Consider the following 12,508-nt stretch of genomic DNA (forward strand, 5'->3'; position numbering starts at 1 on the left):
TTTCCTGCTTCGATTCCTCATCTTTGATTTCACAGCCAAAAATTGTTAACCCAGATTTTTTGTTATGTATTTTCCATCTCTGAGGTGACGGACTTACAATTTTTAAAAAGAGGTGATGCGGGGGAGACATCTCATTCATACGTGGTGATAAAGGTGTATAAAACAGAGTGTACTTCTGCGGCTGAGCAGCTGAACTCTCAGATCTTCAATAGAGCTACACCTCGCCTCACATATCCTGAGAGGTAATTTGACTGGTACACAAAACACGCCTGTGACACAATGTTAAATGATTTCCTCAGCGAGCATTCCTTTGATGCATTACAGTCAGAAAGCTGATTCGTTACAGCAGAGGTATCATTTAGCTGAACGTTGCCTGTGACACTTCTATTAACCGCTCTGGCTTTGACCCATGGGGCTGGTATCTGAATTGATGACCACAGAAATCCCATCAACATTCATAACGGTAATGTAAGAAAATTGCTCTTGTAATGGGAGTAAATGGCCAGTGAATGCAGAGCGCTATTCAACTCACTGAATGAAGAATGAGAGAATGACGAAAACGAGACAGAAATCATTAGTGAGAAGTCTGAATGGTGGCTGTATGGAAATGCACACTTCAGTGAAGCATGTAGACGAGACCCTGATGACCGCTTGTTGCCAGTCCCTCACAGCACCTCTGGGATGAAACGTGTTTTGAGAGAAAGGGCCATAAGCAATCAACCTTGGAAAGTTCCGAGCAGTGCCAAAGTTTGTACACTCAGCAGGACACTACAAGTCTCACTGTCACCACATGTAGCAGCCGCACATGGAGGGCACGGCACTGGGCAGAGATCTGTTTTGATGTGGCACTGAGAGCACTGCTCTGTAGTGATCTTATGGCCCACTGAGCTCCTGCTGGTAAATAGCACTGTGGTCACCATGAGACAAATTCAGTGCACATGACAGGAGACCAGCAGGAGCCAGAGTGATGATGTCTTCTATGTGAGAAAAAACAATCTCACCTGAAGCTCCGATTTGATTCCCAGAGGAATATTGTCTCCTTTGTGCTGCATGAGCAATGTAATTTGATGTGATGAAGCCATGTTCGTACACTACATTTCTATATACTTTACTTGGTCAGCATACAGGCTATGGCTGAATGACTAGTCAATCTACCAAAAAGTTAAAAGAGAATAATCGATTGGTTAAATACAATGAACTGTAGTAATAGTGATATTCAGTAGGCCGACTTCACTTCCCAGCTTTTATTATATTATACACCAAGATGAAGATGGCAATCGCCTAGGAAAATAAAAGAACTGATGCTCCATTTACATAAAATTATCATTACATTTAAGCTGTAAACCATGATACAAGAGTGCAAGTTTTCATCATATCCTATTTTACAATTATCTGAGGTGAAAACCGGAACTGGTGTAGACAACCTCTTGTTCCTAATTTTAGAACAAGGGTGTGGTCCAGTTATCTATGTAGCACACTGACTCAGTTCTGAGCTCTGGACTTTGATCAGTTCACAGTGAATTCCCCTCATATGTTGACATGTGAGAGCCGCTCCTCCTGCTCCATCCAAACCTGAGTAAAACACCTTCTAGGACTGGAGGTGGATGTAGGTGAGAGAATCTCTGATGAGCTGTGGGACTCTGATCTCACACTGTTTCTTCATCTCATACTGTTGTGAGATATATAAATCTGTTGTTATACATATTAATCAATTGACTGGATCCGATTATGGTCCTCTGACGATGCCCGGCTATTACTACATGTCTGAGTGTAAAGGTTAGTTATTAATTAAACCTATTAGTGTTTTTGCATAGCAAATTTTATGTATAACAGAACATTTATTGTTAACAATATTTCTTTTTTGCACATAGGGAAAACTTAATACAAAAGACTGAAACATTCATATTCACATTGTTTTATTTCTGAAGGTTCACTTTTTGCTCAGATGCTCAAATTGTGGATTTGATATTTCATTAAGTTGTAATGACTTTGTAAAAACGAAATCCTTGAGATTCTATATAAAATGAAATGTCAGAGTTAAACAACTTTGTATGACCTGAACATGAGAAAAATAGACAAAAAAACAACACACAACGGTGTAACAATGTGATTGGCCCTGTGTAAAGGAGACAAGTAGTTCCCTGTCAGCCATACAGATCAGTGTAAAACATTTTTACAAGGCATTTAATGCAGCAAGGAAGCATATCATGGTACCCAGAAATGCAACACACAACATTTTCAGCTGTTCACTGGTAGTAAACCAATAGAACTATAAGTTAGAGTCAGGCAGAAAACATTTTCAATAAATATTCATAACTCTAACTTCTATCCTCCATAATATTTAGTTGCAGTAATCCTATTGCTCTACAGAATTTGTTGTTCAGTTAGTGCAATCAAAAAGGCGTAAATTCCTGAGAACATTACAATCAAATAAATAAAATATGAATAAGATCAATAATCTCTAATGGACATCATACTATGACAGACATTAGCAGATCTTAATTTGGCTTCTGTTAAAATAGTCTGGCATGAAAGATAGCAGGCACTTACTATTTCAAGTAAAATAAGCTTTAAGACAAATGTGACTTAACAGAATCTTAACAAAGCATTTTCTCATCAGGACTGTAGAAAACAGGACTGAAGATAGAAGCAGCAGAGTCAGCAAAATACTGACTTTGAAAGACAACGAGCATGTGTTTTGGCTGGACAAGTAATATTAGTAATGCTTGTTTAATAATACTCTCCAAACACTATGCGTAGTAGCCTTAAGTGATGCCACAGGACAAGGCAGACATTATGGGGAAGGAACATGGGCCTCCTCAGTAATGCCTTCTTTTATCATAGCAGCAGAAGTCAACCCAAGCTAACGCCAATTCATGACACTACATCCCTGTTGATTGGTAGTGGTCTTTCTTTGGCTGAATAGATTGACTACTGGCCAAAACTGTGGTTTGTACAATGCTCCTCCAACCAGTACTGTATGGAGGAGAAGCACTCCGCAAAACAGGGACCTCAGAAGTGAGTAGTCCTCTCGTGTTTTGATCCTTTTTTTTCGTCCCTAAAAAGGAAGTTCACCGCTCACAAAAGGAACTGGTTGTGAATCTCAGGAAAGTTAGGACACCGATGACCCGTGTTTGTATCCAGGGAGTCAGCGTGGACATTGTGGAGGATTACAAATATCTGGGAGTGTTTTTAGACCATGAGCTGGACAGGGCTAAGAACCCTGATGCCCTCTAAAAGAAGGGCCAGAGCCGCCTCTATTTCGTGAGAATACTGAGATCCTTCTACATCTGCCGGACTATGCGGAGGATGTTTTAGGAGACTGTGGTGGCCAATGCTCGCCTGTTTGCTGTTGTGTGCTTGGGCAGCAGACTGAGGGTTGCAGATGCCAACAGGCTCAACAAACTGATCAGCAAGGCCAGTGAAGCTGGGGGGGGGGGGGTGGAACTGGACCACCTGATAGCGGTTACAGACAGGAGGATGCAGTTCAAACAACATGCCATTCTGGACAATGTCTCCCACCCTCTCCATGACGTTCTGGTCAAACACAGGAGCACGTTTAGTGCAAGACTGAGATCACCAAGATGCACCACAGGAAGTCATTCCTGCCTGTGGCTATCGAACTACACACCTCCTCTCTCTGAGTGTAAGATGCACTCTCTACTAGATACTCATCTCAATGTACAGAACGCACATACCTCCAATTTTTTACATTTTGTAAATCTTATATTTCTTATCTTTGTTGGAGCCATTGGAACAAACACAACTTCTCCCTGGGATCATTAATGTATTTCTAATTCAGATGGACACTCGACGTAATGACCATCGCGAATAGCATCCTCCTTGACCTTCTCCGCTGTTCGCCTCTGTTTCAAATCAAGTAAAGCTTTCAGCAGGTCATTCAGGCTAGCCTCTCTGCCTTCCCTCTCCACCCAAATATTCAGCAGTTCATGGATCTTGTCCACATAGTTAAGGGGCTCTTTGCTTTTGATCACGTTGTCGCTGATCCCAAGGTTACGGAAGAATCTCTTGTGTTGGTCGAACTCAATTTCCTCAAAATACTCGAAGCACTTCCTCAGAGAATCTTCACCTGCAAACAAAGATAAAGTATTTTATTCAACCACCTGAGCAAAAATCTGTTATCAAGGCATTGTTGGAAGGACATTTTTTTATACATTTTGGAACGACTGAGTTAATTCACAATACAACAATTTTCAAACGTTTGTATTTTCATGCTTGTGTGTGCAGGTGAGAAATTAGAATATTATCGAAAAGTCACTTTTTAATTTTTGATGATAGCTCACAGCCATTGCAATTCAAAAGTCTGGTGACTCAATATTTAAATATTTCTGAAAACCAATCAATATAGATTTGAAAGAAATGTTTGAGAGGCTGCATTTAAACATCATGAAAATGACTCGTCAACATGTTGTGCTCATAGACTGTATATATGGTTGTGCTCAGTACGGCACAAGACGTCACGCTCAGTCAGGACTCAGTGATAGAATGAGTGGAGCAACACGCAGACATGATCCGACCCCATCGATTCATAACCAAACACATGACCGTACGTTTGTCACATAAAATCATCTCAGTAAAAAAAGAACTAGGAACATGATCTCATTCATTTTCATCTGCATGAACTGAACTTGGAAACTGGAACTTGGTATAGTTTTGTTCCCATAACAATAAACAGAAAATGGTGATTAATAACACAACATTTTTAAATTGGTTGACAGCCACTAGTTTTATTAACGGAGCTGTAGACCAAGATTATTTAATCTAAAATGGAAAAATGTTCAATGATTTTGTTTATGAGTAATGAGTCCAGGCCAAATTATATCTTCACCATCTTAAAATAGAGCTTTTTCATGATTTCTTGAGATGCACCAGTATGTGTTCTTGGTTTACCAGCTGCTGCTTTAAATATAAAAACCAGTTGATGGAAAAAGCTATATTTAAATGAAATTAGTGATGAGGCCGAATGTCTGCATGAATCAATGTGGAAGTGAGTGGAAGGATGGTTAAGAAGTAATGAAAATAACCAAATTACCATTCACAGGATTAAGTTTGAGAAAGTCCTCTTCTTCCTATAATAAAAAAAAAAAAAGTGAGAAACAATCATTAACACTCAGTTCTATTGCAACGCTTGGTGAATACAACTAATCTTAAAACATAAATACACAAAGTCAAAAAGACACATGCTCCCTGCTCTACTAAGCTGCATTTAAAGTCGGTTTTTGGTTGGCCAGTAAATCAAGGGGGGGCGATATGACTTGAAATTAATATTACATAATCTTTCACTTTTTGGAAGTTTATGGCATTATATCACGGTATTACTTTATCTTCTCGTTTTAGGAAGAGAAGCCTGTCCTGTATATCGTTGTATAGTGGTCAACAATGCTTGGAGGGATAGTGGGGTGGTACTGGGACCTGCTTCACTGGTTGTCCGCATGCTGGCTTTGGGTTTCCTCATATTCACATTCGTTTTAAAAGTGGTGAAACATGTTGCTTGTGTTTCCAACTCCTGCGATCACGACATGGCGACAAAGCTTGCAAATTGGAGTGTTGTACCGGAACATGTGACTCATTGACCCTCTCTTCCATAACAAACTAAACAACTCTGAGCAGCACAATTACACAAGAGGTGGTGCGTTTCATAATGTTATACACAATCCGATGTCTGTTTTTTGCTTAAAGCTGCACATAAAACTGCTCTCGATTATCGAGAACACGACTGCACAAGGGAGCTTTTCAAAGTCACTTGAACTTGATCTAACACTACAGCCACAGTCATTTAGTGCAGATGGAGACTAAAGATCATCACCCTCATTTATGCGTCACACAATTTACAATTTCTGAGAAAATCCAGCTGGCCAGGGTTGACATTAAAAAGATGATGAAATGTTTGAGCTTTTGTGGAATTTGTATTAATCTCATTAACACCTAGTACAGGGTTCATCATTGCCACAGTGAATGTGATCAAACGGCATTATGGGACTGTGTTGGTCTCCACAGTGTAATGTAGCTCATACATGCTAGATTAGAATTTATGCATGATATATTTAAAAAAAGCATTGAACATTTCAGGCACTCTTGTCATATAGTGAGGTTAGTTAAAGTGAGGAAAGAAGGAGGAGACTGTAAGACCAGTGTAACCAGACAGCCGAGTTAACAGTGCAAAGCATGAGTGAACAGAAATGGAGAAGAAGCAGGTCAGAGGGGAAGAAGCCGGGATGGAAGCAATGATGGAGATGAGCTGCTGCTGCTGCGCTCACCCTCTTGTTGGGCGTCCGGGCATACACAGGTCTGGTGCGGAAGGGGATTACAGGTAAGGCGGATGGCAAGCCAGTTAGACTGTGCTGCGAGTTACTGGCCGAGCTGTTGAGGCTTTCACACAGCTTGTGCTTTTCCTCCGTAGTGACGGAGGAATTGCCTCTCACCAGTGGCCAGTGAGCGAAGCTTGGCCTTCGGGTTTCTCCGTAATCCCTTTTCTCAGTGGGACAGCTGTCTAAACGATCCTGTTTAAAGAAATGTTTGAGTTTATTTTTTTTATTCTTTTAACAACTTCACACATATGCTGTTGCAGTCATCGTTAATGTTTGAATGAAATCTAAACATGGAATCTGACCAAACATAAACATAAAGTCAACTAATACTGCTTTGCACCAGGGTTGGGCATTTGGATGAACATATTGTCTATTGGTGATTGGCTGAATCCATCATCTTTTTTTTGGGGGGGGGGGGGGTTGCCGCAGAGAATTCATTCACCGTATAAATAAACCTATGACCTGGAAATTATTATATATTTAAAACAAATCATAAATATAAATTTGTTTTGAAACATAAACACATTATAAACACTGATCACTTCATAATGATCAAAACTTTTCTTAAATTTGTTGAATCTATCTCCATAAAAGCATATATTCATTCAGCCTATTCGGATTCTCTCTTTATTTCTGACTCTCATGCCGGCACCTAGTGTGGAAACTTTGAATTAAAAAAAACATCACATCAGAGTATTACATATTGTCAAATGGCAGTTGTTGGGCTGACAGTGGCCCATGGAAACATTTGCGTCATTGCCCCACCCCACTCCGCACTTTGATTTAATTATACAGAGTGATGCAAAAAGTTTTACTAGTAACTCACCTGCTCAACTTTAAGCTCCTCCGGCGAGTCTCTCCCAGAGTCTGAGGAAAGCATGTGAGCAGAGGATTACGCAATTTAAAAGAATTCCCCCACTTCACGTCAACCAGATTCATGTGTGATAAGAAATGTACGACTCTGGGTAAGTCAACACTGGATGAAACAAAGGACAGAAATGTGTGGCCACAGCAGTCAGTGGTGTGAGAGCGGGGGTTTCACAGGTCAACCTGTGCAGAGACTGGGCAAACGTCTTGATGTGGAATTGTATTTTATTGCACCTTTTGCGATATTCAAGCTTACCTGCAATGGTTTGTTATTTACATTCCATCCTACCACGCCTTAATTCAACATCATCAGCAAGCAACTATTGTCTGTGTGTGAGTCCACCCACCACTGTGAGATCACCAGTGGAAACACAGCGTCATACCTGCCATTTGCAGACCAGTTATGCTGCTTTCTGTGCACAGATTGCTATAAAAACATACAATGTTGTGACAAGGAGGTGTGAACAAAGTCCAGGCGCGTCAAGTAAAACGCAGGTGTTCACATCAGAGCCCATCACTTCTCGTAATATTTGACATTTCCATTCAGTCAAGTAATCATTAGTTGTACTGGTCTAAATAATGACCAGTGACAGACGCAAATTTACTGGGAGAGCTCGGACTGTTTGTCCAGTATTTTAGGTCAATCTATGGGCGTCAATGAAACAGTAAGAGGGGAATAAAGTACAATATTGATGTATTCTGTTCAGAGCTGGCAAACTTTTTGTGTCTGGTAGCAACATAATTCATGCAAAGTGAAAACGTTGTGTCATACTGAAAGCTGGGATTTGCGTTTCTTTAAAATGGTAAATGGTTTTGTATTTATATAGCGCTTTTCTAGTTGATGATCACTCAAAGCTCTTTACAGTACAGTTTTACATTCACACACATAGAAAACACTAAGAAATCTTTAAATGGTTACCGAAATCTTTTTCTAACCGAATATATTCATCACAAAGAACAGCAGTTTCCCCATCATGCTGTTAATCCATTCAGCTTTAGAAGTGGATATTGTACATATGTCAAGTATGGTTTATAAACAAAGTGCTGTTTTTCTATTTCCACCCACCTGTTGGTCTGCATTTCTTCCAGATAACTACTGCTGCTACCACAGCCACCACAAGAAGAATGGAGATTACAACGATCACAACGATCACAATCACATTCGTGTTTGCTGATGAAAAAGATAAAACAAACAAGTGAAAACTATTAGTACAATATATGAGGCCATGTTTGTTATTCATTTTTTCTTTCAGAGTGTAGAGCTGCAGATTATGGCCAGGTTTCAATATAGTTTGTCCATATTTGGTAGATGCAGAATGGACCAAATTAAATTGTTATGGCTAGCACAAACCCGCTATATACATATGACTTGCCAAATCATTGTGCCTAAAATAATGAATTTCTAGAACTAAAAAAATTATTAAAACTACTTTCAAACAAGATGTGGGATACAGTTTTGTAGCTAGTCAAATTAAGAGTTGTCTCCAGTGAGGAATGGTGTTGCCATAATTCTTGAAGAACTGGTGCACGTGGCACTGGCTCCCACAGAGGACCTTACCTGAGGCAGAGCGAGAGCCAGAGCCAGAGCTGGGCTGGATTTTCTTGCACTCCGTGTTGGCGGTGGAGGTGCAGTTCCTCTCTATCTCCTCATCCTTTCCGCACCTAGTTTGGAGGTAGGAAAAACAAACAGGAATTCAAATGAGCGAAACAGACTTAGAAAACAGTAGAAATCTGTTTTTCATATGATAAACCACAAATTAATCATGAATCAGTCGTGTGCTGTTGGTATAGACTCACTTTGAACACCTCTTGCATATTTCACAAGCTTGTTGAGGATCACAAAATCCTCCCGCTTTGCATCCACATTCAGTATTTTGGGTGGGCATACAGTGCCTCACAATCTCCTGATCTGAGAAAAGAAGAGAAACTGCCTTGTTAAGTCAGAGTTCATTCCCAGGGCGCTCTGTAAAGGTTGAATATTGATTTTTCTTCTACAGTCATTCCACTCAATTGTCGAGCTGTCAAGCAAAATTACCTTGGCGACACTTTGTGCACTTGAGACACTGATTTAGGTAATTGGGATGCTCAGTGTATGTATCGAAGTCACATTCCTCACACTGTCCCCTCTCTCCTGTTCGGCTGCAGTGCGATTTCAAATGCGTACCTAACACACATAAATCAAAAAATATCTTTAATTTGATTCTTAACTGAGCTGTCAACATTTAACAGAACCTGTTATTTCAGTTTACTAATAGCTCCATAGCTCCTCTGATGGATTCTGATTCAAGCCGATGACAGAACTTCAGTGTGAGTGGACTAAATCAAACTCTGCTCCATGTGACTTACCAGCAGGACAGTTTAAGCAGCATTTGTTGCCGTAAAGGTACTCCAGATTTCTTATGCAGTGGACATCCCGCTGTGTCCTGCTTCCAAAGTCTTTGCTGGGCCGTGGAAACACCCCAGTGGTTGAGAGGAGCAAGACCAGCAGGGAAAAACTCTGACAGATGATGACAAAAATGGCATCGTTTTTACTTCTCTGACCATAATACGGGACATTTTAGAGAGCAAACAATGAGTCCATCACATCTTAATTACTAACAGACAGATGGATAATAAATTCATTAGCCTAACTTTTTCATGAGCAATTTGGATTGCATCATCGTGGGACTCTCGGAAACTCAGATGGGAATAACCGTTGTCACATTTTACAAATTAAACATCAGTTAATTAAGAAAATAAAGCAGAATACTTGATCTCACAAATAATTTTTTTCCTCTTTTTCTTCCCGTCGGTAAATCGTTTATATAAAATTAGTTTTACTCATATAGGTAAAAAAACAGAAGTATTTTTACACCTCAAATATTTTGCAATCATATTTCTCTAAAGACCATAGGGAGATGATGAAACATTTCCTCTAACCGCTTGGCCAATGAAATAAATCCAGCTCTGATCAGGCCACATACTTTTGGCACGAAGTGAGGGGAGGTGTTTGGATAAGGTGATTTCCTAAACCAAGTCAGACTTCACCAAAGTGATCAAGTGAAGTCAGTGTAAGGAAAAAAAAATACAAACAGGAGGAGCTCAAATACAGACAATCCCTGGCACAGGCTGAACGAATAACCAAATAAGGCAAGTTTGCATAGACCAGGTTGTATTCCATTATTTCACAACATGAGCCACACAGCTCTGTTTGTGTTGGAGATCACATGATGCAAGGGGATCTTCCGGTGCACGAACTCACCTGTGGCAAGAATAGACTAGGCGCACACACACAAACACACGTTTGATCATCCAAACTAAATGTTTAACCCAAACCTAGAGCTAATTCTAACCCCAATACCAAGTCTTAACCCTCAAACAGCCCATTGAAGTCGTGAGGACCGGTCAAATTGACCTCACTCTGAAGGGTCTATGCTTAAAAGTCCTCACAAAGATACAAGTACAGAAACACACACTTTTAACGGAATCACTAGACGTTCCCCGCTTCAGTTATTAAATCAAAATCTGATTAAAACTGCTGACACCAGTCAAAAGTAAGTTCCCTAACGCTGAAACAGGTAGGATCACAGAACTCCATTCAAAAACGTTTAACGTGGAATAGTACACGAGACAACGCCTCTTCTGAAGCTTGAGGAGCCAAACCACAAATCGGCTCCATTTAATTCAGTGAAACCCGCAGCACCTCTATTTAAACTTAAAAAAAAGGTGCCCTTCCAAATAACCAACTCTCCAGCAGAGACCTGGAAACGCACCGGCTCACCGCTTGAAGCGTCAAAACGTGATGGTTGCGTTTCACTCTTAACACCGAGCAGGAGAAGCTTCATCATGGCGGTGTGCTTAATGACAGAGTGAGCTTCATCTGTGTGTTTTCTCAGGAAGACGAGGAATGTCGCACCTGAGTTTCAGGGAATGTGACGGAGCTGTGAGACTTTCTGACAAGAGCTCTGTGTGACGGGAAACCTCGTTTAAACACCGACTCATTAACCACGTGACTGGTCACAAAACGCCACAGATAACGACACTCTCTGGAAAGAGAGCGAGAGAAACTAACAAATGTAACCAACAACACGTGAGGAAGACGGTTCGGACGCTTGTGAGCCGGCCGGCAGCAGGTTCCGTGCACCGTTCTGTTAAAGAGCAGAAATAAGACTTACTGTGCTGATGAAGCTCATGTCTGGTTCTTCAGGTGAAAATCCACAGGTTTGAACAGACTCATTCCAAAATAGTTTTTACTGGGTTCACTGGTGCTCCTGTCACGTACAGGAGCGCTGTTGGCAATTCTTTGAGACCAGTGCCTGCTGGGACCCGCGCTTTTTAATCCGCAACTACACCACGCCCACTCCACACCACCCGGTACGGCCTGGTCCTACGTCATGTGGCGCTTGTGCCAAACGTATACCTCATATGTAAGGTGCCAAACAGGTTTAATTTGACTACATTACCTTACATTTCATTTAGCTGACACTTTTATCCAAATCGACTTACAAATCGAGTGCATTCAACCATGAGGGTACAAACAAAGAACAACAAACATCAAGAGAGTACAATATATTAAAAAAGTTTAGTGACACCTTCAAATTGTTTTTATTAAAAGTCCACAAGGATAGTTCGGTTTAACATAATGTTTAGTTAACTTTTTGTATGTGGTTACTCAGTAGCATTAACTTTCTGTGTTTTGTTGGGATGACCTGCTTTGTGTCTAAAGTTACTCAGGTGTGAGTCTATGTAGTTAAATATGATTTTTTTATCAGCCATGAATCTATCAGGAACTTCAGGACTAAAGCAGAAGCTGAGGTTGAAGATAAGGAAGTGAAACAACTTGAACTCATCTTACGATCGGATGACTGGTGTCAACCACAGTTTATGGTGTCAACGGAAGAAAGACCTGTGGTATGGAGCAGAATATTAGATGCCTTTCTTCTGGATGCGGAGAAGAGAGACTAGATAAAAACATCCTTAATTCTTTGATGAGATGTGATGATGAAGTTATAAACCACCGTCAGTTCAGTTTCCTCTCATGAGATGTCAGTAAAACAGAACTCTGTATTCCTGTCCTTCAGTCAGAACACAGAAACACACAGTCACTTTTGAGGTGCATTGTGAACACATGGGAATCTAAAGAGTGTAAAAGTTTTAAGAGAACAGGGGTTTACTGAAAAAACTGGATATCAGCTCCTCTGGGTCTGTTACTGAAGAGCAAACTTCAGGGTGAACTCACAACTAACGAAAACAAACTTACAGTAAAAATGTAAAAACCGTCTCCGTGGACTTATAATGACAGAATCAGAGTAAAAGTCCACAAGGATAGTTCG

At 40.5% G+C, this 12,508-nt stretch overlaps 1 protein-coding gene across 2 annotated transcripts; it reads right to left on the reverse strand.

The window, feature by feature from the left end:
* Positions 1 to 1,899: 1,899 nt before the first annotated feature.
* Positions 1,900 to 11,491, reverse strand: hdr (hematopoietic death receptor). 2 transcript variants are annotated; one of them, XM_062384773.1, is made up of 10 exons: positions 11,351 to 11,491; positions 9,543 to 9,693; positions 9,232 to 9,360; positions 8,994 to 9,105; positions 8,755 to 8,858; positions 8,263 to 8,367; positions 7,156 to 7,196; positions 6,444 to 6,521; positions 5,054 to 5,090; positions 1,900 to 4,090 (listed from the first exon to the last, which is right to left on the reverse strand). In XM_062384773.1, exons 1-10 carry the CDS (start codon positions 11,366 to 11,368, stop codon positions 3,783 to 3,785), a joined length of 1,083 nt encoding a protein of 360 aa, XP_062240757.1. In that variant the 5' UTR covers positions 11,369 to 11,491; the 3' UTR covers positions 1,900 to 3,782. The 2 variants fall into 2 exon arrangements, with proteins under 2 accessions (XP_062240757.1, XP_062240756.1); XM_062384772.1 differs by having other exon boundaries at positions 6,279 to 6,521.
* Between the last annotated feature and the right edge of the window lie 1,017 nt (positions 11,492 to 12,508).

This window comes from Platichthys flesus, chromosome 3 (assembly GCF_949316205.1).
Source record: "Platichthys flesus chromosome 3, fPlaFle2.1, whole genome shotgun sequence".
Classification (NCBI taxonomy): domain Eukaryota; kingdom Metazoa; phylum Chordata; class Actinopteri; order Pleuronectiformes; family Pleuronectidae; genus Platichthys; species Platichthys flesus.